This window comes from Melozone crissalis, unplaced genomic scaffold, assembly GCF_028551555.1.
Source record: "Melozone crissalis strain CALT ecotype California unplaced genomic scaffold, PUWL_Pcris_2 ptg000007l_1, whole genome shotgun sequence".
Lineage (NCBI taxonomy): Eukaryota > Metazoa > Chordata > Aves > Passeriformes > Passerellidae > Melozone > Melozone crissalis.
Genome location: NW_026535785.1, coordinates 7,063,938 through 7,090,000, shown reverse-complemented (window position 1 = coordinate 7,090,000; position 26,063 = coordinate 7,063,938). Strand labels below are relative to the sequence as shown.

At 55.7% G+C, this 26,063-nt stretch overlaps 3 protein-coding genes and 1 non-coding gene across 4 annotated transcripts; 2 read left to right on the top strand and 2 right to left on the bottom strand.

The window, feature by feature from the left end:
* Positions 1 to 789: 789 nt before the first annotated feature.
* On the bottom strand, positions 790 to 862 carry TRNAK-UUU (transfer RNA lysine (anticodon UUU)). Its single transcript has one exon. It is a non-coding gene; the product is annotated as a tRNA-Lys (tRNA).
* Positions 863 to 2,267: 1,405 nt separating this feature from the next.
* Positions 2,268 to 7,972, top strand: LCAT (lecithin-cholesterol acyltransferase). Its single transcript, XM_054269403.1, has 6 exons — positions 2,268 to 2,415; positions 4,605 to 4,761; positions 5,226 to 5,341; positions 5,689 to 5,784; positions 5,872 to 6,096; positions 6,898 to 7,972. Exons 1-6 carry the CDS (start codon positions 2,268 to 2,270, stop codon positions 7,518 to 7,520), a joined length of 1,365 nt encoding a protein of 454 aa, XP_054125378.1. The 3' UTR covers positions 7,521 to 7,972.
* Positions 7,973 to 8,775: 803 nt separating this feature from the next.
* MATCAP1 (microtubule associated tyrosine carboxypeptidase 1) lies at positions 8,776 to 20,244 on the top strand. The gene is made up of 6 exons (XM_054296348.1): positions 8,776 to 9,207; positions 13,095 to 13,238; positions 17,084 to 17,216; positions 17,288 to 17,593; positions 18,322 to 18,419; positions 18,920 to 20,244. Exons 1-6 carry the CDS (start codon positions 8,776 to 8,778, stop codon positions 19,082 to 19,084), a joined length of 1,278 nt encoding a protein of 425 aa, XP_054152323.1. The 3' UTR covers positions 19,085 to 20,244.
* An 81-nt stretch (positions 20,245 to 20,325) lies between these two features.
* On the bottom strand, positions 20,326 to 25,406 carry TMEM208 (transmembrane protein 208). Its single transcript, XM_054296349.1, has 6 exons — positions 25,367 to 25,406; positions 25,200 to 25,295; positions 25,045 to 25,104; positions 24,795 to 24,931; positions 21,792 to 21,876; positions 20,326 to 20,773 (listed from the first exon to the last, which is right to left on the bottom strand). Exons 1-6 carry the CDS (start codon positions 25,370 to 25,372, stop codon positions 20,636 to 20,638), a joined length of 522 nt encoding a protein of 173 aa, XP_054152324.1. The 5' UTR covers positions 25,373 to 25,406; the 3' UTR covers positions 20,326 to 20,635.
* Between the last annotated feature and the right edge of the window lie 657 nt (positions 25,407 to 26,063).

Genomic DNA, 26,063 nt, shown 5'->3' with positions numbered 1-26,063 from the left:
AACATCTGGAGAAGCTGCCCATTAGCAGCAGCAGTGCCTGCCCCACTTTTACCCAGCTGAGCAGCAGAAACACAAGGAAATACATAACTTCTCATTCCTCTTTTTTTTTTTTTGTTTCCACAGAAAGTCAGTGTGAGGTGTAAGGCCACTAAACTTACCTGAAAAATAATTTACTATGCTTGAACAACTGATGTATGTTCAGGTTGAAAAACATTTTAAAAATTTTACAAAGGACAGGGGATATTTTTAATCCAAAATTGTTTGATTTTCCGTTAAAAGAGCTTCTATTTTGCAAAAATATCCTGAAGCGTCTGTACACCTCCAGGGCAGTCCAGGGCTTGGCTGAGGCAGTGTGGTGGCCCCACAGGTCATGAACTGAATTCCCTTAAAGTGATGCAGGGCTCTGCTGGGAAACTTCCACTCATCACCCTCGGGTGAAAAGGTTCTCCTGACACTATCAGGGTTCAGCTGGAGCCTCCTGTGTTCCAGTGCGTGCCCATGGCCTCTGGCACTGAGCACCACTGAACAGAGCCTGGCTTCCCTCCCAGGAGAGATGCTCCTGTCCCATCAGTATCTTCACGGAGGCTGTCACGCAGAAAAAAAGCAGTTGCCAGCAGAAATCTAAACTTTAAGAACTCTGCCTGAAGTCACTTGGGGCACCCGAGCGCCCTTCACTAATGGAAACCACAATCCCCGGCTATGCTCCCCGCATCAGCGGCCCCGGGCAGGACCGCTCCGGCCCGAGGAGGTGCCGGCTCCTGCCCCAGGGCTTCTAAAGGATAAAGCCACCGCCTGAACAGGGGCTTGAACCCTGGACCCTCAGATTAAAAGTCTGATGCTCTCCCAACTGAGCTATCCAGGCTCACATTTGGGCTTTTGGGTGGTCTGTGACAGCTGGGGGGGGGGGGAACCCCGCTTTCCTCAGCACCGCAGGGACAATGGGGGGACCCACTCTGGCGTTCCCCACTCCCACACCGCCCAGCGAGGCTGCCAGCGCGGGCCAGACGAACACCCGGGCTCTGGGATCTCGCCGGGCGCTGGGCGGGCTCAGGGCCCGCCCTGGGATGCGCAGCAGGACAGGAGCGGATGCTGCGGGAGCGGCTCCGGAGCCTCCGCCGCTCCCGAGGGAGGCGGGAGGGCCCCGCCGGGGCAGAGCAGCAGCGGCGGCGGGGCCGAGCCGGGCTCCGGGCTCGGCTGTGGCTGCAGCGGCCGCGGCTCCAGCCCGAGCCCCGGCGGCGCTTCCGCAGGAGCCGCGGTGAAGCGGGAGGGAGGGGGGGCTGCGGGTTCGGTCACCGGGACACAGAGCCCGGGGGGCACCTGCAGGTGCCACCCCACACGTTCTACTGCCCTTCCTCCCCATCCTTCAGGAGGGGACCCCTTTGCTCCATAGGGAACCCACCCTGCCTGCCATCCCACCCACCAGTGCCCATCAGCACCCTGTCCCACCTCACGCTTCCTGGGAGCAAGAAGGCATCTTCCCTTCAGCAATCTTTCCTTCAGCAGGAGAATATGCTTTTGCCCCATCCCTTGAAGTGTTCAAGGCCACGTTGGATGGGACTTGGAACACCCTGGTCTAGTGGGAGGTGTCCCTGCTCATGGCAGGGGTTTGAAATGAGAAGAACTTTTAAGGTTCCCTCCCAGCTAGAGCGTGTTCCCAGGGCAGCTGAAGCTGCAGGGGCTTCCCCCAGCTGGGACTGCCACAGAGGGAGCCTTCCAGTGGATACAGGGCCGGGGCAGTGCCCAGCATGGCACCGGGGAATGTGGCACTGCCGTGTGGCACAAGGAGCTGCCCAGATTTGTCTTTTCCCATCCCAATCCCTCCATCTTCTTCCAGACACCTGGGGCCACCTGGCCACGCCGGCAGCACCAGCACCAGCATCCCCTGCCGGGGCAGGAGGAGAGCAGAGGGGCAGGGAGGGAGCAGCTGTGGGGCATTACCCCTAGAGAACCACACAGGGGCAAGACCGTGGCAGCCACGTCCCCAGAACGTGGCAAAGGGACACGGAGGGCCCGGGAAGCCGCTGAACCCGCAGCACCCCTGAGCTGGGCTCCCGGGGCTCTCAGACCCCCCTGGCGCTGCTGGGCTGGTTCTGACAGGCCATGGCTCGTCCGTGAGGCCAGTCCTTCGTCCCTCCCCGTCCCTCCTCCTCCTCACGGCCAGCCCCTCTTGGCTCTCCCCTCCCCTGCAGCCCGGGTGCCTCTTGGCTGGACCCGCGCTGCGATCGTAGACGGCGCTCGGGCCCGGAGCCGTGCGGAGGATCCCGGCCATGGGGAGCGGCGGCGCCGGGGCTCTGCTGCTGCTGCTCTCGCTGTTCCTGCAGCCCACGGCGCAGTTCTGGCTCTTCAATGTCCTCTTCCCACCCACCACCACCCCAGAGGCTCCCCCGACCAACAGCACACCGCCCGTGGTTCTCGGTAAGGCGGCGCCGGCGCGGGCACCTGCGGGTCTGGTGGGAGCTCGGGTTGCCCAGCAGCCCCCAAGCAGACAGGGCTGGGTCCTGTGCCACTGCTGGGTCACTGGGGTTGGGCTGTGATGGGTCCTGGCTGTCTGGATTGGAGCCACCAAGCGACGATGTCACACAGCTCCTCAGTCCCCTCCCATTCACCGGGCTGGCCATGCCCAGGTGGAGCCTGTTGGAGCTGAGGGGATAGACTGGGCACCCCAGAAAGGAAATGGGTCTCTGATATCTCACACCCGGCCCACAGAGTGTTCTAGGGCTTGTTTGTGTCTGGGGAACTCTGCTGGCGGAGGCACTGGGGCTGCAGCACAGCCTCTTGTGCCACTTCCCAAACAGGACCCACCACCTCTCCCTTCCCTGAAGCCCACCCCATCCTGTGTCTGCTCCCGCTCCCTGGAGATGGCAAAGTCATCCTCTGCTGCTGCTAAAGAGGATCCAGCTCACATCCCACCCAATGCCAGCTCTGACTGGGGGCAAGCCAGCAGGAACAGGGGCACAGGGAGATTAAAGGAGATGTGGGGGCATCATCTCAGGGAGGTGGAAGAAGCCACCACCAGCTGGTGCCTCTGTGCTGCATGGTTCTGCATGGTTCTGCCTTCCTGTGCCATCACCAGGCACTTGAGCTCAGGTTTTACAATGAAAACATGAGTTTCCCCTTAGAAAAAAAGAGAAGAGAAAAAGCAGAAGATCCCTCCCCGCTGCAATGCCAAGGGCTGACCTTGTAAATTCCCTTCCCAGGGGCATCAGGGGGCACAGGCCTCCATGTGCTGGGGTGGCCAGAAGACCCAGCTCACTGTCACCAGGTGCCTCTTCTCAGGATTATTGGAGCATCTCCTTTTGTCCCCAGTGCCAGCCCCAGGCTGTGTCCCATGCCCAGCCAGACTCAGATGCCCCTTGTGCCACTCAGTGCCAGCCCCAGGCCGTGTCCCACGCCCAGATGCTCCTTGTGCCACTTGGCTGCCTCTCCTTCCCCTCGGCATCCAGAGCCAACCCATCCCCCTGGGCCGGGCGTCCCGGAAACCCCCAGTGCCCTTGGGACCACTGATAACCCCTGTGGCCTCACACAACTCCCTTAATAATTACCTAATGTCCTCTGGGAGGGGAGGCAGAGCTCAGAGCTGTGTGCCAGGGGCAGGGGGCTCCTGGCTGTGCACCTTCAGGAGCTGTCAGAGCAGCTCGTGGTCCTGCTCCTCTTGCTGGCCATCCCTTCTGCCCACTCCCTGCCAGGGCTCCCCTACGCCTGTGTGGTCCCCACCCAGGTGCTTTGAAGACAGGATTAGACCCTCCCTGCACCCCTAGGGATGTGCCCCAGGCATGGAGGAGCTGTGAGGCAGGTTGAGGAAGGAAACTGCTGCGTCTCCTTCCCCTCTTGCATGGCATGAGGCACTGAAGGTCCACACCAGCCCCTGCTGTGTACTGCAGCCAAGTCCTTGGACCTGCTGGGGCCTTGGGATTTGTCACCCGGTGCTCCCATTCCAGCAGGTTCACTGTCCCCTGCAGTCATTCACCTCTTGTCCTCACCCTCACAGTCAGTGCTGGCACCAGGAGCTGGCTCTGGGCCCCTGCACACAGCAGGGAAAGCTCTCCATGGATTCTGATCCCGGCACAGCTCTCAGGGCAGCAGCAGGATGGGGTCCTGCCTGCATGTGTCCAGTCTGTATGGAGAGTTTAAAGTTCAGGAAACTCTCCCTCTGCACCCCTGAACTGACCACTGTCCCCAGACAAGGTGTCAGGACTGCTTTAGGAATGGGCAGCACGAATTTCTTCCACCAGACTGCAGCAAGGAGGGGAAGGTGGGAACCCATCCAGGGAGGAGCGGGAGCAATCCAGGATGCTTTGTGCTGCTGGGGACTCGTGTGTCTGAGCCAAGGGTGACAGCTCTGGGGGTCACCCCAGGGAAATGCAGCTCCAGGGGTTCCCAAGGATGCAATTCAGCACTGTTTTCATGCTCACCCAGCATCTCAGCTCCAAGCACCCTCTCTCCTGTGCAGAGCTGATTGTTCTCCAGGGATGCTGCTCCAGCCATCCCCAGACAACCCCAGGGGAGCATTGCCTGGGGTGGGGTAAGCCCCAGCTTGGGCAGCCCCCAGGGTCAGTGGGAGGGGGTTTGTCACTGGCTCTGCTCTCCCTCTGTGGTGCCTCCAGTGCCTGGGTGTCTTGGGAACCAGCTGGAAGCAAAGCTGGACAAGCCAGATGTGGTGAACTGGATGTGCTACCGTAAAACAGAGGATTATTTCACCATCTGGCTCAACCTCAACACCTTCCTGCCAGTGGGAGTTGACTGCTGGATCGATAACACCAGGTACCATCCAACTCTACCACGGGAGCTCCCTGGGGAAATGACCTACCAAGGATCTCCCTCCCCTCTCCTCCCCCTGGCCATGATTTGGCACACACAGAAAAAAAAATGGGAGGACCACGGGATTGTTTGGGAACACAAGTGAGTGGCTACTGCTCTGTCTGTCCCTGTCCCAAGTCCCTGCCATGTCCTCAAGCCCAGCCAGACCACCCTGAGCACCCACTGGAGATGCTGTAACCCTGCCCAGAGCTGCAGGGTCAGGGGGCTGTGGCAGCTGATTCCATCAGAGCCTCCTGTCCCAGGATGTCAGGAGAGCAGAAGGGACTCTGGCTGGGCTCCAGTGCACCTCACATCCACACAAGGCTTGGAAACAGCCAGGTCCAAGCCCTACCCAGTGCTCTCCACCCCAGCCCTGTGTTCTCCATGGGGACATGGCTCTTCTCTCACCTCCTGTCCTGTCCCCACAGGGTGGTGTACAACCGAACCTCTCGGAAAATGTCCAATGCCCCAGGGGTGCACATCCGAGTTCCTGGCTTTGGCAAGACCTATTCTGTGGAATACCTGGATCAGAGCAAGCTGGCAGGTGAGAGGAGGAGAGGCCAGGGTGTCTGGGGGTCCCACGTGCTCCCTGCAAATGGGAAGGTGTTCCTGTATCTCCAGCAGGGACTGGTTCTGCAGAGAGCCCAGGGCCCTGGGACTGAGGGACATTAGCCTGGGACACACACACACACTCCAGTGGGGTGCTGGCAGGGAGCACCCCATCCTTGACCCCAGGACTCAGTGGGATGCACGGAGTCACCACATCTGGCTGGACGCACTGAGCTACAGCGCTTACCAGGGAACATTCTGACCATGACCAGGGCCAGAATGGAAAAAGCTTGACCAGAGAAGACCACAGACCTAACTGCCCCTTGTTGCCTCTGCCCACAGGCTACCTGCACACCATGGTGCAGAACCTGGTCAACAACGGCTACGTGAGGGACAAGACGGTTCGGGCGGCTCCCTACGACTGGAGGGTTGGACCCCGTAAGTCTGGGGGTTGTGGCCATGTCCCCCATGCTCAGAGGGAAGCAGGATGACCCTCATGCCATCGTGCTCCCCTCTTGCCCACAGAGCAGCAGCCCGAGTACTTCCAGAACCTGAAGGCACTGATCGAGGAGATGCACGACGAGTACCAGAGACCCGTGTTCCTCATCGCACACAGCATGGGCAACCTGCACGTCCTCTACTTCCTGCTGCAGCAGACACAAGCCTGGAAGGATCAGTACATTGGGGGCTTCATTTCCCTGGGTGCCCCCTGGGGAGGCTCTGTCAAGCCCCTGCGTATCCTGGCGTCCGGTGGGTGACTCCTCGTGTGCAGACACCTCCTTGTTTTCTTTCCCTCCTGCAGAAATGGAGGGGTGGTAGTGGGCAGAGAAAGGGCAGAATGATGAAAGAGATGGGGGACTCAGTTCCTGTTTAGCTTCTTTGCAGCCCAGAAAGCCACAGTCACTTGCCTAATGCTGACAGCCCAGGATATCTTCAAGTCACAAGTCCAAAACTGCATGAGATTAAAAATCATGTGCTTGAAGGTTTTAACATCTGGCCCCTTGCATCACCCTTAAGTCACCTGCTAATATTTTCTCTGTTGCCACAAGAGCCAGAGATATTTTTAAGGTCAACTGCGGTCATTCCATGGTCTTAGGACTCCAGACACACCAAAAAATATCAAGGCTTGAAGGAAACATGCAAGTTGGCCATTTACTACTTCTTGCTCCTGTCCCTGCAGGCAGGAGTGGTGGTGCCAGGGTTGCAGGGAATGTTCAGGGCTAGGTTGGTCTGTGCCATCACACATCCAGGTTTGTCTCCAGTCAGGCCCTCTGAGCAGCTAGAGATGTGGAGAGAAGAGTTTGAAAGGCTGTTCTTGATATCTGCAGGCAGGGGGGGTAAGGTGAGGATGAAGGTGATGGGCAGGGGAAGAGCTGAGCTGGAGAAGGGCAGGGGACAGTGTGAGTCACTGTGGGGAGCGCTGATCCCAGCCCAGCTCTCCAAAGGCTCCAAAGTCTGTGTGGGGACATTGTGGTGCCATTTGTGATGGCCCCGAAGTCTGTGTGGGGACACTGTGGTGCCCTTTGTGACGAGCCCTCGCGTGTCCCGCAGGTGACGAGCAGGGCATCCCGCTCATGTCCAACATCAAGCTCCGTGAGGAGCAGCGCATGACCACCACCAGCCCCTGGATGTTCCCCACCACCCTGGCCTGGCCCGAGAGCCACGTCTTCATCTCCACTCCCTCCTACAACTACACCTACCGCGACTACCAGCGCTTCTTCACCGACGTCAACCTGGAGGATGGCTGGTACATGTGGGAGGACATGAAGGACCTGCTGAAGGATTTGCCCCCTCCTGGGGTGGACACGTACTGCCTCTATGGCACGGGCTTCCCCACGGCAGAGACTTACATTTACGATGAGCGTTTCCCCTATGAGGACCCCGTGGATATAATTTATGGTGACGGCGATGACAGTGTCAGCACACGCAGCTTGGAGCTGTGCAAGCGGTGGCGGGAGCAGCAGGAGCAGAAGGTGTTCGTGCAGGAGCTGAGAGGTGCCCACCACTTCAACATGATCTTCAGCAACCTGACCCTCAGTTACATCAATGAAATCCTGCTGGGGAGCAAGGAGGAGCAGGGGGAGCCAGGGCAGGCGAGGTCCAGCCCAGAGGTTGGGAAGTTGGGGAAGATGCTCCATGAACACAAGGTGCAGAAGGAGCCTAAAAAGAACTGAAAGGAGGGAGGACCAGCTTCCCTCCGTGTTGGCCGGCACCACAAACTGCCGTGCAGGGGAGCAAAGGACTTGGAGCTGAGTTTGGAGGAAAGTGAGCAAGACCAACAGCTCAGGTGGATGGGCTGGCACCCACTTCCACACTGATTGGTTGTTCTTTCGGGAATGGTGATTAATTTTACTTCAGAGGCTTGTCACTTCCCACCAGCGGGTGGATAATTAACCATGCTGCCAGCTCATTAACATCATACTTGTGAATTCCAGCGTACGCACGAGCCCTTGTTGCTAGCAAGCCATTTTTAGGCACTTTAGAGGCTGTGAACTTGTGGTGCTGTAGCTTCTGCTCACTTGGGACAGAGCAACTCACTTAAGAGCAGGCTCTGACTTGCCAGGTGGTCACAGAGGTAGCATGGGGGCAGCACAGCAGGTGTGGCTTACAGAGCAGCGAGCTAGGCTCCTTGGGCAAGACCAACTCGAAATCAGCAGATTTACAAAATAATAAACACACTTTGCTTCTATGTGCTGAGCCTGCCTTGTCCTTCAGAGCCGGACGGTGAAGCCAGCCATAACCAGAACGTGAGGTGTTTGCTGCCTGCAGGCACTCCAAGAGACAGGGCTTTGGGAAAAACCACAAGGCCAATGGGGTTGGTGATGTGACCAGGGCTGGCAACATGATGTGGGTGACAATGTGGTTGGGGTTGGTGACATAACCAGGGTTGGTGGTGCTACTGGAGCATGATGCAACTGGTGCTGGCAGAGCAACCGGGATGGAAACATAACTGGCCTTGGAAATGCAACTGGGACTGGCGATGCAGCTGGAGTTGGTGACACATCCTGGGGTGGCGATGCAGCCAAGGCTGGAGATGCAAAGAGGGTGGGGATGCAGCCGGGGTGGCAATACAGATGTGGTGACACAGCAGCCGAGGCAGCAATGCAGGCGGGAGAAGCAGTGCAACCGGCACCGGCTCTGCCTCCGGGCCTGGCGATACCGCCGGGGCTGGGGCTGGGGCTGGGTTCGGGGCCGCTCCCGGAGCTGGGGCCGCTCCCGGGGCCGGCGGCGCCGCCGGGTCCGCCCCGATCCCGCGGCGCGGAGCGCAGCGCGAGGGGCGGGGCTCTCCCTCTGCGCTCCTCTCCCATTGGCTGCGGCGCGCGGGGCGCGGCGCCGATTGGCGGGCGGCGGCGCGTGCGGGGGGCGGAGCCGGCGCAGCCCCGGTGCCGGCCCGGTGCCGCCGCGCTGGAGGCCGCGGGCTCGGGGGCGATGGGTTCGGGGGCCGCCATGGGCTCAGGGGCCGCCGCGGGCTCGGGGGCGGCGATGGGCTCGGGGCCGGGCCATGGCGCTCCGCTCTGCCCCTGCCCGTCCCCGCCGCCGCCCGCGCCGCGCTGCCCGCGGGGAAGCCGCCGGCTCTCGGAAACCGGGGCCGGGCCGCGGCGGAGCGAGGGCGCGGCGGGGCGCGGGGGGCTGCGCGCCGCCGCCTCGCTGCCGCACATCGCGCGGGGCCGCGGCGAGGAGGGCGGCGGGCGGCGCAGCCCCTGCCTGCTCGTGGCGCTGCGGCCGCGCAACGTGGAGGCGGAGCGGGAGCGCTTCTTCCGCGCCAGCTTCGCCTACGACCCGCAGTTCGAGTACGCGGAGCCCGTGCCCGCCGCCGTCCTGGACAAGTACGGGGCCGCCTCCGACCGCTTCGTGGCTCAGGTGAGGCGGGGCTGGGGAAGGATGCTCGGCCTGGGAGGAGGAGGAGGAGGAGGAGAAAGGAGGGGCCGGTGTGGGACGGACCCTGGTGGGCTGGTCGGGAGATGGTCCATGGTCATGGAATTCTGGAATGGTTTGGGTTGGAAGGGGTTTTAAAGACCTTCTAATTACCCTACACACCCTGCTGCCATGGACTGTGACATCTTCCACCAGATCGGTTGCTGCAAGTCCCTTCCAACATGGCCTTGAGCATTTCCAGGGATGGAGTGGCCACAGCTTCTCTGGGCAGCCTGTGCCAGGGCCTCGTCACCTGCACGGGGAAGAATTCATTACTAATGTCCAGCATAAAACCATGCTCAGTCAACTTACCATTCCCCCTGTCCATGTGAAACCTGGCCTTCTTTCCCTCCCAGCTGGTGCCCAGTCCCTCTCCCCTTGCACCTTTTGTGTCCTGCCTTCATTACACTCACCCTGTGATTTCTCAAACCTCACGTTTCAGTAACCTCGCCCACCTGCAGGAATGGTACCTCCTCCATGGTGACAGGGGTCATGCTGGGGCTGGGTGATGCCACCTTGGATGGGGCTTTGAGCAGCCTGGTCTGGTGGAAGGTGTCCCAGCCCATGGAGGAGGATTGGAACTAAATGATCCCAAATGTCGCTTTCCACCCAAACCAGTCTGTGTTTCTATGCTCAAACTGGCTCCTGCTTGTGCTGGGAGCTGTGCTCCATCAGAGACACCTTGCTGGTATGCATCTGCACCTGTTGCTGTAGAACCAACAGCAGAGGAGCTGGAGCACATGGGTGACAGCATGGGATGTGCTCCTTACCTGAATTACCTGGTGGTTAAGTCTGGCTTGTTTTCTGGAAGGCCTAAAGGTTGTCCAGTGCAACAGCATCCTCAAGGCATCAGCAAACATGGTCAGTAATGATATTAATTGGTGAAGACTCCACTTAAGGAGTCTGTATTATTTTGCTTAACTGTTTCCATGGCTTATACACTACTGAAACATTTCTGAGTTGCTCTCTGCCATGGGGATGGCACTGAGAAAACAGCTCCTGGTCATTCATCAGGAGAAAAGAGGCAGGAGTGCTCCCAGGGTGCTGTGCCACAAACAAGCCTTTTGTGGCTGCAGGAGTAGAGCTGCTCTGTCCCTTCAGCCTGTGCTTGGAGCTGGGAGCCTGGCTGTGTCCCAGAACCAGTTTGCACCGGGGAGTGAGCATCCTGCCTCCAGGAAGAGCATCCTTTCTGTGAGCAGCTAAAAACCTCCTGTTATCCTAAATTCAGGCTGGCACACCAGAGGTGTTTCTTTGCACCTCTCAGTCAGGAGTTACTTATTCAAGTAACAACTTCCTCACTGATTTATTTGTTGTTTTTTTGATTGTTTACTTTTCCCTGCATCACTGCCCATGCCTCTGCCTGGATTATTATCCAGATGGTTCAGGCCCTTTCTGCACACAGCTTTCTGAGCAGTTTGTCATTCCCAGTGTGTACCATAGCTCTGCCCCAGATGAATTTGTGCCAGTGAGGCTCTTGCAGGGGAGACACTCTGACGCCTGCAAAGACCTCTCAGCTTTTGGCATTTCCCTCCTGTATTTTATTCCCTGAGTCCTGCACTAAAATGAGTTGCTCAGAGCTCTTTCTCCCTGTGCTTTTTCCTTTGGTGCAGTTGGCTTGCAGCAGAATAAAAGATGAATAATTGAGATTATTTTCCTGAGATTATTTTTCTCTGGGCAGTGCTTTGTATGAATGGAATGAAGGTTTGTAACCACTGTGGATTCTGGAAGCTTTTGCAAGAGATACTAAGTGTTGAGTATTTCTGCCAATGTTTCTCCAGGTTTTCTGGTGAGGCTGGGATGGGGCAGCATTCATGGCACTGTTCCTTTGCTCTTGCCCTGCAGTAACCTCCTTCCCGTCTCTTTTATTTTGGGAAGCATTTTTCATTGGCAGCTAACTCTTAGCTATAAACTGCTTTTATTTTCAAAGACCTTTTCATTAATCATGGAGGTTAAACAAATAAGACATTTTGCTAAGTCAGCATCCTTGGACATGAGCAGACAAACCAACATCATCTCCCTGCTTCCAGCTGCTCTGCATGTGCTTGGGGGGTTATTTTATTTTATCTTCTTAATAGAAAACTTGAATAAGCCAGGAGGATTCTTCCAGCCCTGTGGAGGCTCCTCACCCTGGAGATCACATCCCTGGTTTGCCACGTGAATTTGAGTGGCACCAGCACAGAGCTGGAGGATTTGTTGTCGCACTGCAATGTTGGGTGCATGATCTGGGGATGCTCAGGACATTGGAATCTCAGGAATTTTGCTCACCAGGATGTGCTCTGAGGGTCAGGAAGGAGCTCTCTGGTTGTCTTGCTCCTGGGCACCAGCTGTGCTGGGTTTCTCTTGGCTCAGTGGTTTGGGTCCTCTGGGAGGAGAGAGAGCAGAGGTGGGAGGATGGAAGGTTGTTTTTCTGCAGTGGTCAGCTGAAGGTACCTTGTGCTGTAAAAGTGAGTCTGATTGTTCAGCAAACAAAGAAAAAAACCCAAAAACCCCCACCCCAGCACCCCAGAAAACTAAACTGACAGCAGAAAAACTCTGCACAGCTTCTCCTGGAAAGACTCAGTAAAAATGACTTGAGAATAAAAACCAGCTGTGAAAACTGCCCAGGGAAGGAAAATCAGGACCTTCTGCAGGGGTAGAGGAGGTTGCTCACCAGATGCGGACCTAAAGCCCCTCTTAGGATCATAGAATTGTTTAGGTGGGATAAGACCCTTAAGATCAAGTCCAGCTGTTACTTAAGCACTGCCAATCCCAGCACTAAACCACGTCCCCAAGTGCCACATCCACATCTTTTAAATGCCTCCAGGGATGGTGACTCCACCTCTGCCCTGTTTCAATGCTTGACAACCCTTTCCATGAAGAAATTTTTCTAATATCCAACCTAAAACTCCCCTGGCACAACTTGAGCCATTTCCTCTTTTCCTATGGGGTGTTGGATGATTTGAGCACCTGTGCTGGTGGTGAGCACCCATCTCCTGATCCTGGGTAACCTTAGGGACTAGGGAGGGACAACAAGTGGTCCAGGGCTGGGAAGCTTGGCAGCAGCCCAGCCAGGTTTGCAGAGGCAATAGAACTGCTGGAAAAACTCCAGAACTGGTTGAAAGTCATCTGCTTTGGAATATGTACTAATATAATATGAATATAAAATCTAATATTAATATATTAATATATATTCCTATGGCTGGAGAAAGTAATTGCTTGAAAATGTCTGCAATGGAAGCTCACTTTTTGGGGAGGAAATGTGCTAATAAATGTTCATATTTTATAGATGCTCCATAGATGTTAATGTGAATAATGGAGCACGTGATGCTTTTATTAGAAGGCTGCTGGGTGTACAGCAGGCTGGTGTGCTGAGATGCTGTTTGAAGCAGCATCACTGCAGAGGGTGATGCACAGCCTCACTGCTGAGCTTGGAATTCAGCCCTGGAGTAAGAAACTCTGAGAATAAAAAGCAAGCTCAGAAGCTGGAGGTCTTTGTGCAAGCACTGGAGTTTGCAAGGAGAACTGAAAGCAGAAAAAGATTGAAAATAATAATGGATTTAACCACGCTGCGACGATGCAGTTTCTCTTCTGTTTTGTCTCATTTCTGCAAGGGGGACAAAAAGCAGAAGGAATATGCTGTGGGTGGTGCTGATTGTGTGAAGTGTCTGTCTGTCCTGGTGGCCACCTCCAGCCAGCTCAGTCTCCTTGGTTTTTTAGGTCGTGCAAAACCCCATAGGATTTTATTGGTGTTAATTGTGGTTGCCTTCACTGGGTTTGTTCCATGTGGGATCTTCGGCTGTATTTGTGAGCAGGGAGGTGTTTGTGCTTATGTTTGTGCTTTCTGTGTGGCACAGGCCATCAGGATCATCCGTGCTGTGCTGGAGAAGTACGGGACCTACGAGAGCTTCGAGGTGGCCACGGGCGGGCGGCTGCTGAGCAAGTGCCAGATCTGGTCCGTGATCCGAAAGTACATGCAGAAGGAGGGCTGTGTGGGAGAGGTAATCACATCCCTGCTTTATCACTTGTAAAACACAGCTAAATATTTATTTTCTGATAAAAAGGACTCTGATTAAGAAATGTTTTGGTTACAAAGAGGAAGCTTTTCTGCTCTGAGCAGTGGTGTCCCTTCACCTCCCGCTGCACCATACCCCGGCTTTAGGACTTGGGTGCTGGTTCCCCACAAACTTCCTGTGATGTTTTCCATGTGTATCTCCCTTCTGTGCTTGAGAGAGAGGGAGCAGCTGCTGCTTGCCTGCATGGCCATGCCAGGAGCCTTTTGCTGCATGCATGAGGCATCAATTACTGTTGGGAATTCATTTCTTGCTGTTGGCAGTGGGAGGGCAGACTTCTCTGACAGCTGCCTTAACCCACACATCCAAAAGCAGAGCCAGGGGAAGGGATTTCCTGCTGTCCTGCAGGACATGCAGGTTATGGTGCTTTGAAACCCCAGGCTTGGGTTTTAAGGCTGGGAAATACGTGGTTAAGGTACAACAGTAGCCACGTGGGATGGAGCCAGGGGAGAAGTTCAACATCTCCTAACCTGGTTTCTCTGCACTCCCTGCAGCATCCAGCATGGAGCATGCCACAGCTGCTATTAAGGAGCTTTTTTTATCCCCTCTGCCAGCAAGGTGTGGGCAAAACACTTTCACCATCCTGGTTCAAAGTCTGAGAAGGATTTCTGGGCCTGGCTTTGTGTGGGTTGGCTGCAGGGCAGGGACTGTGCAGTGCTGGCTGGTCTGGGGGCTTCCTCACCACTGCTTCTTGGCCAGACTCTATTTCCTACCTCTGATTTTTCACCTCTGTCTCCCAAGAGGGTTATTGGTGAGCATTTCTCCAAAGTATCACCTCACCCAGTGGTGTCCAGTGTGTTCCATGCAGGAAAAGCTCCCCTGAGGTCCTTCCTGCCCAAGGACATTTCATTTCCTTCTCAAACACCCTTGGTTTGCCCTGATGCCTCCTGAGGGTGTTCCTGGGGTGTGGATTTGGCACCTTGGTCCTCCTAAGCCTTTGCCTGGGACAGAACAAATTTCTGCAGATGTTTTCTTATGATTCATCTGCCTTTGAGTGCCCAGAGCCAGTCCCAATACCCAGCCAAGCAGCTGCCAGTCTTACAGACCTGCACTTACACCTTGCTAGTTGAGCTCTATCTCTTGGGTTTATTAATTGATTAAATTCATCTACTCTGTTCTCCATTAATTGAGCCCTGGCTGGGCAAAACCCCATTGATTTTCTTACATATTGGTGTACAACTGGCTTCCTTCCAGCCCTGTGTAATTGTCCCTGGGCTCAGAGCTCTTAGGACTGGACTCAATGAACCCTGTGGGTCCCTTCCAGCTCAGGACATTCTGTGATTCAAGGCAGCGCAGAGTTCAGTCACTGTTTGCACGTTGGTGTGGCTGTTTTATCTGGGGCCTTTGATAAGTGCTTTGGAAACAATGAAAGCATTGGTTTGTTCCTCTCTGTCCAATGGAAATTTTGCGGGATGTGTCTGGGGTAGAAGAGAGAAGCGTTTCACCTGCTCTCAATACAGCCACGTTGGCAGAACTTGCACTCTGTACAACACCAAAACTTGTGCATCACTGATAATCTCACACCCTGTCAGGGAGCTGGGTGGTTCCAGGCTGTGTCTCCCTCCCTGCACCTGTATCTCTGATTCCTGACTTTCACCATCTGTGTCTGTTCTGCCGTGCCCTTTGCTTCCCTGGTCTGTACTAATCGTGGTGGCTTGCTTGAAAGAGAAGAACCCTCTGTGGGGGTGCCTTAGCGCAGAGCACAGCAGCTGGTGTGTCCCTGCCCAGGGCAGCCCTGGCAGGCAGCGTGGCCGGGCTGGGGCAGCCCCTGCAGCCCCTTTGTCCCCAGCACCGACCGGCAAAGGCAGGATCCCGCTCCCAGCGCCGCTCCTGGGTAAGTGCTCATGCTGGAATTAAACCTGTGCCCTCAAAAGCTGCTTTGTTGGGGTCCAAGCTGCACATCCTGAAGCTCTTCTGCTTTTCTTCTGACTTAGGATAGGCATGGTGCTGCCAGAGGTTTCCATATGGATTTCAGTGGGCTCACAGCTTGCAGCAGAGAAACACCTGGCCCCACTGGTAAGTGCTGCATGGCAATCCTTGGGGTTGTGGAGTGTTGTGAGCCTAAACAGTGCTAGCTGCTGTCTCTTGGGATCCCATCAATGGCCTCCCTCTACCTCTGAGCTGCTTGCTCACTGTCAGAGGTCCTGAGCAGTGCCAGGAGAGACAGGAACCCAGGAACCCATACCCTGGTGCCATGGCGACCACCAGACGCCTTCCCTTGGCTTCTTGGCATGAGCTCTTTCTCCATCAGTGCATTCACAAAAGCTGAGCAAACCATGGATCACAAGGATGCACTGGGGATGCTGCTCAGAATGAGAGAGGTGTCAGACCTGGGGAGCTGGTCTAGCTGCTCTTTGGCTGGAGTTGCAGCCCTGGTTGTGTCTGCCAAGCTGGAGGGTCCCAAAACAAGGCAAGTGGTGCTGCTCAGCAGGATGAGGTTTTGTAGCAGGAGAAGGACTGCAGCATAAGGAGCTGTGGTTTCTGGCACTGCCCAGAGTCCCTTTCCATTGCTCCTGGATGGCTGGTTCTGCATGAGGAGTCAGAGGTGAACTGGCAAGGCTCAGCACTGGAGGGATTCCTTTTTCACACTGATGTATTTCAACCCAGGTAAGCGGTTGCACTGTAAGTAATTGATGCTGTTTCTTTGCCCAATGGTGGACTCTGTTAGGCTGCACTTTTGGCTTTCACAATAATAATAATAAATCTGACTTAAAGCAAACCAATTCAGTCTCCTCTCTTTTTTTTTAATAAGAGAAGAATTGTCATGTTGCAACACAGGCACATTTTCATCCTGAAAAGTGTCAGTTGTGAAATAACAGGTGGTTTATAGAGTTAATAGGTATGTAGGGAATTTTGATTGCTATCCTGAGGTTTGCCACTGCAAACCTCAGATGAAAGAGCTCCAAGGGACCATCCTCTGGTGATGCTGCAGTTTTGAGTTGCTGCAGATCTGAAGTCAAATGGTCAGAAAGTGATGCTGGCTCTGGTGAGCAGCTCTCTTGGCTCCAGCAATTGTGATAGCCATGTTTCTCAAAATACCAGGTTTTTTTCGGCATAAAGATACTGAATAGCCCTACACATGCAATGCTCATCCCTGCTTTTAGTTGTGGCCAGCACACATGGTTCCTCTTGTGAGGGTGGACTGGCATGGAGCCATCCTCACTGCTCATGTCTTGAAGCCTCAAATGAGAGAATCTGTGGAGAAGTCCTTGAAAATGGAGCCAAAACCTTGGATCCCTCAGGAGATGTTTCTTGGAGAGTGCTGAGCCATTACAAAGCTGGTGCTGTTGGGTGTTCAGAGTGGGGTTGTTTTGATGGCCAGAGTTACTGCCCCATCCCATTGCCAGTGGGGATGCAGAAGGGGGAGCAGGCAGCTCTCCAGAGGGTCTCCATCCTGTGTGGCCACAAAAGGCTGGGGAGCCCATGGGAACAAGCTGGGGAGGTGATGCTGGAGCCAGAGGGGCGCTGCAGGAGCCTGCCCAGGGGCTGCCTGCTCCCCCCACAGTGCCTGCTCAGCTTTGTTGGCCGTAAAGAGATTAAAGGAGCTACTTCATCCCTGCATGAGATCATCTCCTCTCATTATCCCCCCACCCCCCGTGGCTCTTGCTGTCTGTCATTCCTTTGGGGATCTGCAGCACAGCCCAGTGATGGTGCAGCAGCGCCAAGCAGCACCATCCGTGGTGTCAGTGGATTTTTGTGGCCATCTGCCACATCTCAGCCTCTGCTGAGAGCCCAGCCCCGCTCATGGCCGTGTCCTCCTCCTCCTCCCGCAGGTGGTGGTGCAGCTGACCGATGACCTCCTGTCGCAGGCGGTGATGATGGTGGAGGACAGCCGGCCCACGCTGGCCATCAACCTGGCCGGAGCCCGGCAGCACTGGCTGGAGGGGATGCTGCGCCACGAGATCGGTCAGCTGGGCTGCTGTGGGTGGGGCAGAGCTGGGGACGCTGGGGCATTCACTGCTCTCCCCTCTCCCCAGGCACCCACTACATCCGGGGGGTGAACAACACGCGGCAGCCGTGGCACAGCTCCGAGGGCCGCAAGCAGTACAGCCTGAAGCCCGCCAACCCCACCGAGGAGGGCCTGGCCAGCCTGCACAGCGTCCTGTTCCGCAAGCAGCCCTTCCTGTGGCGGGCTGCCCTGCTCTACTACACCATCGAGAGGGCCAGCCACCTCTCCTTCTCTGCCCTCTTCCAGGACCTGGAGCAGTACGTGCAGGATGCTGGGGTCCGGTGGGAGTACTGCGTGCGGGCAAAGCGGGGCCAGACGGACACCTCACAGCCAGGTACCACTGCGGGGTCAATGGGCTTTGGGAAGAATTCTATTGACTTACCATATATATTTCTTTAAGAAAAAACAGAGTGTGGTATGTTCTGCTGCTGTGTAGGTTGAGCATCACCAGTCCTGTAGAGTGCGAGTTGGCACAGGCAGCCAGAACAGGCACAAACTCATGGCTAGAACACAGAAAATAAATTTATTTGCATTACCTCACTGACTGGGGGATCCCCAGAGCAACACCCAACACCTGGGCAGAGGAACACAAGATCAAAGGGTCACCAGCCTGCTGTTCACAAGCTTATCAAGAGTTACACCCAGGTGCAAGGTCACTTGAGCAATTTACAATCCTCCAGATTAGAGTTTTGCTTTTAACCCTTTCCTCCCAACACAGCCACAGCACCCAGTCCCTGCATCCCTCCCCATGGGAGTGGCACAAGCTCTTGGGGAAGCAGCAGGCAAAGGAAGGGAAACATTTGGATACATATGGATGCTTGCAGTGGTTTATCCTTAAAAAAATTACTTGGTGATTACTTGGGAAGTATCCCAGTGGGGTCTGTGGCTCTGGCTGCACCCGGCTGCCTCCCCAGTGCGCACCCCTTGGGACCTGGCAGTCCTGAGCCCTGGCACACTCATGGGCAGTGCCCTCATTCTGGTTATTGTGGTCAGCAAACATTCAGGCAAGGGGAGGGTGCTGGAAGCCAGGAGTCCTCTCCCAGGCCTTTTCTGCTGCTCCAGGCTGTTTCAGTAAGGACCAGGTGTACCTGGACGGGATTCTCCGCATCCTGCGCCATCGGCAGACCATCAACTTCCCACTGCTGGCTGCCCTTGGAAAGGTAAGAGCCAGGCTGAGACTGGGGCAGGGGGTGGCTGATCCCACAGTCCCATCCCACCCCAAAGCTCACACAGGCTCCCTCAATCTCCTGGCTTCCCAAAAACCAGCCCTTGCCTGGCAGCCCTTCAGCTCTTTGTCTTTCCCTGCGCTCATGGATCTCTGTGTACCAGGGAAAGGCTGTGCTGGGTAGGATGCAAGGAAGGACAGGACAATCCATAATCCTCTGTGGGAGACTTTCGGGAAGAGGCTTAACCCAGCAGGTTGAGCCTTTCTGGCCCTTGGCCACAGCAGTCCTGCTGTCACCTGTCCTTGCACCGACCGAAAATTACCAAACCCACAAATCCTTGCAAATCCCACACTGCCAGCAGCTCTCCTGCTGCCTCCCCACGAGCAGCAGGGGTGTTCTGACTGACGCAGGGGGCTGCAAGGGCACCAGATGCTGCCCATGCCACCTGCCAGGGTTTGGGGTGAGGGGACTGACCCCCATCTCCTTCCTGCCAGGTGTCCTATGAGGATGTGAATCGGCTGAAGGAGTTTGGGGTGCTGGAGAAGGCTCGCATCCCCCACTTCATGCAGGACCTGGAGCGCTACATGAAGCAGCTGGATCACATTGTCACCACCAATGGCCTGAACGAGGAAGAGCTGGAGCAGCTGCTGCCTGACTGAGGGGCACCCCCTGAGGCAGCACCCCAGGGGTGTAACTGGTGCTGTTTACTGGGCTTTACTGGGGCTGGAGCGGAGGGCAGAGCCCGAGGCGGGCGCTGTGCATGTAGCGCTGTGTAGGGTAGCGCGGCCAAGGGCCCGTGTGGTTGTGTTGATGTGTCCCTGCATCCTCCCTGTGTATTTTGGGGATGCCTGTGCTGCTCCACGTGGCTTTGGGGAGCCAGACAAGAGGGTTCAGGGAGAGTGAGGGCAGAGTTGGGGCGATGTGCTGGTCCCCGAGTGCAGAAGGCTGTGCTGGGGGATTGCTGGAGGGTGCCAGGAGGGCTCCCAGCCCTGTGGGGGCACCTACCTGGGGCCAGAGACAGGGCTGGGGGCTCTGGGCTGTGCCTGGCAGGGAAGAAGGGCTGCACTGCACCCACAGATCGCCCCATGGATGCCTTTTCCACTCCCCACCCCTTCCCTCATGTCCCCCACCAGCAGCAGGAAGGACTTGAATCCCCCATTACCAATCTCTGCCCAGCTCTGCACCCCAACTACAGCCACCCTGCCTGGCTTTGAGGACTCAGGGTGGGGACTGGGTTCGATGTTAGGAAAAAAGCGTGTAATAAAGGTGATGTAATGGAAAGGACGTGTGGGCAAAAGGTTGTGGATAGCATCAAAACCCAGGCTGGCACACTGTGAACACCCACAGTGCCTCTTGCTGGCACAGGCAAAGCTGCATGGTCTGAGCTGGTGTGTCAGGGGCTGGAAGGGGTCATGGACTGTGACAAACAACATACTGGACAGGGACATCAGTACATCAAAGCAGGCAAAAGTAAAAACTGCCCTGTTCCTGGTCTTTAACACATGAGCTCTGGAGCAGCCATGGCACCCCTGGGAGTACCCTCTTAAGAGAAAACAAAACAAAACCCAAACCAAACAAACGCCACAGCTTCTTGTCTTACATCCCACTGAGCTCCTGCAAAGGTAGCACAGGCCAATCTGTGGCTCCAGAGAGCTCAGGCTCAATCCCAAAAGCTCCAAGTTTGGCTGCAAGCCCCGTTCTCAGCATCCCCAGCTGCCCCTCACTCCTGATCCTGCAGGGCAGCTGCAGATTCTTCACAGGGTGCAGAGGCTGTAGCAGGCAGGGCAGCACAAAGCTTGGGAAAGGAGAGCACCCGTCTCTGCGGATTCTGCTCCCCTCTAGTCCAGCTCTCACAAGAACATGCTGGCACTTTTCACAAACCCACTGCCGGCACGGTCAGTTAAGACTCTGCTCTTTAATGTGCTATTTCCTCCAGCATTGCACTCCCCAACGCTGAATGCGATACAGCGCTGCTTTAAAAAGATATTTACACACATCCCAGCATCACCCCCTTGTCAGCCCGAGGAGCGAGGCCTCAGCCCACGCCAAGACCCAACCAGGGGAAGTCTCTTGCGGCCTTTCTGTTGGAATGGCAGCAGTGACAAAGGGCAACAGAGCTACTGCGGTGGTTCTGGATTGGTTTTGGTTGCATCCCTGATGAAATAACAGCATGGAGATGGGAGAGGGCGTTGATCTGTGCCCAGGCAGGGCTAGAAGCGCTTCATCTGCCGGCGCTCCTGCCGCCGCTGCTTCTTCTCGTTGGGCTCCTGAGCTGCGGGCGCGGCCTCGGCGGTGAACCAGGGCCCCAGGATGTTCACCCACAGGAGGTACAGAGCGCGCCCCGGAGCCTGCAAAACACGTGGCACAAACTCAGGCACAAAGGCCTGTCCCTCCTCGGGACTGGTCCTTCTGAGGGACACGAAGCAGCTGGATCAGAGCATCTCAGGGTGCACGGAAATCAAAGGCAGTGGCGGGTGCCCAAAATAAACGGCCTGGTTTCATTCCATGGTTGAGGAATGTATACAGAGCTCAGGCTTCGTGCACGGAAATCCCAGCATCAGGTCTGAATTACCCAGAGGGATCCAGCTGTCCAGACATTCCGCCTCTCCTTCCTTCGGACAACACACCCACATTTCTTTGAATTTATGAAGAAAGCGACCCAGATGGTCTCCAGGGGACAGCCGAGTCGAGGCTGCCCTCTGCCAGGCCAGCTAGGGAGGAATTTGTGGGTGAGGACTGAAATGAGATCAAGGACTGAACTGGGATAGCTTTCCATGCTCCCACAATTGCCTTCTGTACCTCTGTGGGATATCCTCAAAGCAAATGTGGAATTTTTAAACTAAATGGAGATTTTTTTTTCTCCTACACACACAGTTTTAGCTGGAGACACATGACAAACGTTTCAGAAGCAGAAAAGGTTTGGTGTGTTAAGGGGAATGAAAGCCTGTAGCATTTTATCTACCCAAAGGCACAGTGTGCAGCAGATCCCAGCCTTGGTGCACGCTGAATGGCTCAAAGAGCCAAACATGATGAAACACTGTTTGTTACAGACACAGAAAGACTCTGTGCACCAAGACAGCTTTGATCTGCCTCATGTTGCTTGTTGCCCATTTATGGGACCAGAGAGAAGACAAAGGCCAGCCTAGTTTTTGTGTAGTTGACCCAGAGGGATCAGGACTTCTTTGCCTTGTTCAGCCAAAATTTTAAGCAAGATGTGACAAGGAGATTAAAAAACATATCAGGAAATACTTCAGGCCTGAAACATGACACTGAAATGAAATGGATAAATAATGTCCTCCATCCTGAAGACAGGGAAAGAAAGCAACACTGCAGAGCAAGATGGAAAACAGCAGGGCTGGGGCTTACCAAGAGCCAGAAGTACCAGACGTAGAGTGAGAAGCAGCTCAGCACTTGGACTATAGCTGTCAGCAGGATCACATCCTTGAGGTGCCTGAGGGAACAAAAGCAAAGCATTAATCTCTCATTCCAAGCCCTGGCAAACACAGCAGCTCTGCCAGCACAGTCTGCTCTGCCCCAGGGGAGCGACCCTGCCCAAGCCAGGCTGGCCCTGCTTTGCCACACATGGTTATCTAGAAGAATCAAAGCAGCAAACAAACAACAACAGCAAAATACTCTGATGAATCAAAGAGATCATCTCCCTCTGAAAAAACAACATTGAGAAAGCTGAGGAATTGCTGGGGGTTGGAAATCAGCAACAAAACCACCCCCCACCCCCACAGCAGCAGCCAGCACTGCTGATTTGACACCTGTAATGACATAAAGTGTAACTCCTCACGACTGGCTGTGCTGAAGGGAGCCATGAATCTTCCCCATGCCATTTCACAGGCTGACAGGCACTTGGGGTCACTAAAGGACAAGCACACCACAAGCTGAGCTACAGCAACAGACGGCTCCTCCTCCCATCCTGCTTATCTGACTCCAGCCCTTCCATGCCAGCCTGAGGCAGAGCTGAGAGCAGCCAAGGAGAGGAATCAGCTGCCCACACTTCAACCACCACCCTCGGAGCATCTCACACCCAGGAGAGGTAAACAGGTATTAGTTTTTCAACACAAGCCTCGGGGAGTGCCATGAAGGTTTAGAAAAGAGGCCAACTCTCACTCTGGTTAAATCATCTTCTGGAGTAAAAAACCCTTGAGTCACATTCAAGAATGGAGACAAGAAAACAAAGGCTATGGCATAAACAACATCGACTCAAGACACTGCAGAATCCACCACCAACAGCTCTAGCACGAGACACTGAGGGTTCAGTGACCTCTGGCATTACCAGAGGCCACAGAAGGGTGAAGGCAGAGCTCTCACCAAGGCAAAGTGTCCCAGAGATCATGAATATTGGCTTTTCCCAACCCCAGAGCAACACAAAGCATCCATTTCAGCAACAGACAGCACAAGAGAAATGCCATGAAATCCACAGTGTTCCAGAAGCAGCTCCAAAGGAGCAGCATTAATCAGCTGCAGCAGGCTTAGCTATGAGGCTGGAAATATCCACTGCTTTCTGAAATACCTGCTAGCCTAGGGTGGTTCCCTGATCCCCAGAGAGGTAATTTAGAGGTACAGGGTAAGGATTGGAACTTCAGCTCTGAAGATTTTGTTTTTAGAGCTCTGCCTCCCCTGTGTTTTGCATATCCCATGACTCAGATAAGCATTAATTCATTTTAATGTGTGATAAACCCCACCCCAAATGCTCAGGCAGAAAAACCTCTGTGTCTCAGCAGAAGGGAAGCACATCTGCAGCCAGGACTGCAGCAGGGCTGTGCCTGTCACCTTTCCACAGCAGGTGCTGTGATCCCTGTGCTGCCTCCTGTCAGTGACATCCCTGACAGCACCATCACACACACAGGGCAGTTCTCAGGCACTCTGCCTCAGTGCCCCAGTGCACAACTCCAAGAGGCACCACCCACAACCAGGAGCACACCCCAAACATCAAAATTCTGTATTTTCGTTCTTTAACTGTCAAACATTGTTTCACTAGAAAGGTATTCAAAATATTTTGCAATTCCACTCCAGAGAGCCAAACCAGTGTAAAATGGGAACAAAACACTTGGCTGAGCAGCAAGTGACCAACTCATGGGTCACACCCCCTCTCCTCCTGGCCACCTTGTCCCCCCCTGAGTTTCTTACACCAGACATCTGAGTCACCCCTGCTGCAGGCACTAAAGGCACCATTCCACTAACCCAGACACAAGGTGAGAGCTCATCCTGTGCAGAGACAGCAGGTTCTGCACCCCACTGCCTGCTGCTGATAACATCCCCAGGCAAAAATCAAAACTTACTTTAATGAAACTGTATACATCAATATATGACTCTGACAGCCTGAGAACACCTGATGCAACACAGAGGGCTCAGCTGCAAACAAGGCCCCACTGTGCTTCTTCAAAAGCCTGGCAGCAAGGGAAGGACAGAGGTAAACCTGGAGCGGCAGCCCAAAGACACATAAGGAAGGAGCCAGGACCCCAGCACCTCTCTGAGCACACGCTGAAGATCCCCAGCAGAGCTGGACCTGGGCAGAGGCTGAGGGCAGGGAAGACAAAGAGCAAAGCCCAATGTGTCCACAACCACCTGGCAGTTTTCTGTAACTAGTTTGAGGCTCACTGTTGGAAAATACGTAAATCTAGAAGGTATTTCTGCTGTACTAGCAATGTCTATTTTATTTAGCAGCTTTGCAGGAATTACTGCTGTGTTTCCTGTAATACTGTGCCATTCCTTCACCAAGGAAAAGAGGAAAAGACAGTTACAGTGGCACCAAGGAGACTGGACAGGCAGAGACTCAGTGCTGTCTGCAGAGGGACATGAAGAATGCACAAGCATGGGGGACAGAAATGGCTGAGCAGGTGACAGGAGCTGGCTGAAACAGAGACAGGGAGTTTTAGTGTGCAGAGCATTTCAAGACATGGCCAGTTTGCAGCCAGGATGGCGTAACTGGCAGCAAAACCCTTCTGCTCTGTCAAGCATTACCTGCTGTGCTGGTTTAAAACGAAAACACCTATCACTGTGTGCTGCAGCAGTGTTTGTTAACTGGAAGAGGATTGTAAACTACTCCTGCTGAACTCTTTGTGATCTCTTACCTCTACAGCTCAGCCCTGTGGACAGTGACCGTGCCAGGCTGACACACCCACGTCGTGGCTCCTGACTGGAGCACACCAAGCCAAGTGTTCAGGTAATAAGGACAGTTAAGGTACACTCTGAGAAAAAAAGGCTCCAAACTTCCAGCTCCCCTCATGCCCATGCCAGTGGGCAAGCTGAGGAGGGAGCTGAGGCCCAGCCTTGTCCTCGGGAGCCTCTCCTGGCTCTGTGTGCACGCTCAGGCAGCAGGTCCTGCTCACCTGGACTCGTGCGGGTGTGGACACTCACTCTGCCATCCCCTGCTCCATATTCAGGTCAATTCCCCCGTCGGCAAGGCTGCCATCGTCTGTGAAAGACGGCTTTGCCATGGAGTTCATGGACCGGTAGCTGGTGCCGTAGACCACCAAGCTGAAGACGAACGCGACCTGCAACAGGGAAGCGCTGTCAGCTGCGACCCCAGGGCCGGGGGCCACGAACGAGCCCCGGCCCGGGTGCCCCCGCCGGGGCACAACACGGTGCCCACGGTGCCGGCGCTCACCCACGTCCAGGCGGAGGCGGCCGAGTAGAAGATGACCAGGTTCACTAGGGCGTACACGGCCTGCGGAGAGAGCACGGCAGAGCACGGCACAGCTTTCCTCGTCTGCCCGCTCCCAACCCGGCCCCGGCCCCGCCGGCCCGCCCGGCCGCACTCACGGAGGCTCCCAGGATGATGCGGAGGTAGAAGCGCAGCGTCTCCCGGTTCTCCTCGAAGATCTGCTTCTTGCCCTTGGTGCCCGCCTTCCCCTTGGGCTGCGGAGCCAAGAGAGGCGGTCAGCGTCTCCCCGGAGCCCCGGGCCCCGCAACCCCGGCCCCGCACTCACCGCCATGGCCGCGCCGGCTCCGCGCTCCGCTTCCCGCGGACGTGACGCGACGGAAGCGGCGGGACAGAGCTCCGGGCAGGCGGGACAGAGCCTCGGGCAGGCGGGACAGAGCCCCGGGCAGGCGGGACAGAGCCGGGACGGGCGGGACAGAGCTCCGGGCAGGCGGGACAGAGCCTCGGGCAGGCGGGACGGAACCCCGGGCGGGCGGGACAGAGCCTCGGGCAGGCGGGACAGAGCCCCGGGCAGGCGGGACAGAGCCCGGGGGCCGGGCGGGCTGGGCGCGGCTCGGGCCGGGAGGGGATGGCCCTGCCCCGCGGTCCTCCCACGGAATCGCGGAATAGCGAGGCTGGAAAGGATCAGTTGGTCCAACCTCCCTGCTCAAGTAGGGTCTTCCCATAAGTGTTTTTTTAATATCTCCAGTGAGGGAGACTCCGCACCCTTTCTGGACAAGCGAACTGGGAAGAACTTCACTGTGCGAGTAACAACGCAAAGGAACAGAAAGGTTGCCCAGCATGGCACTGGGACCATCCACAGTGCTCCTAGCCATCCTGGGCTGGAAATAACCTTAGCTGTAGGTAGCTTGACTCTGAGCCTGCACCTCAACACCAGGAACAAGATCTTGCCAGCCATCCTCCCAGCTCCTTCACGCACAGCTCCCACAGTGCTGCCATCCCAGCCTTACCCACTCTGACCCCTT

Excerpts from the sequence above, each read along its gene's own strand:
- LCAT (XM_054269403.1), top strand. The coding sequence starts at position 2,268 with ATGGGGAGCGGCGGCGCCGGGGCTCTGCTGCTGCTGCTCTCGCTGTTC. Across the intron at positions 2,416-4,604 it reads CACACCGCCCGTGGTTCTCG|TGCCTGGGTGTCTTGGGAAC; the intron begins GTAAGGCGGCGC and ends TGGTGCCTCCAG. Across the intron at positions 5,785-5,871 it reads CGACTGGAGGGTTGGACCCC|AGCAGCAGCCCGAGTACTTC; the intron begins GTAAGTCTGGGG and ends TCTTGCCCACAG.
- MATCAP1 (XM_054296348.1), top strand. The coding sequence starts at position 8,776 with ATGGGTTCGGGGGCCGCCATGGGCTCAGGGGCCGCCGCGGGCTCGGGG. Across the intron at positions 9,208-13,094 it reads CCGACCGCTTCGTGGCTCAG|GCCATCAGGATCATCCGTGC; the intron begins GTGAGGCGGGGC and ends TGTGTGGCACAG. Across the intron at positions 13,239-17,083 it reads AGGAGGGCTGTGTGGGAGAG|GTGGTGGTGCAGCTGACCGA; the intron begins GTAATCACATCC and ends CTCCTCCCGCAG.
- TMEM208 (XM_054296349.1), bottom strand. Across the intron at positions 25,105-25,199 it reads GCATCATCCTGGGAGCCTCC|GCCGTGTACGCCCTAGTGAA; the intron begins GTGAGTGCGGCC and ends CTCTCTCCGCAG. Across the intron at positions 21,877-24,794 it reads ATGGAGCAGGGGATGGCAGA|GCACCTCAAGGATGTGATCC; the intron begins GTGAGTGTCCAC and ends TTGTTCCCTCAG.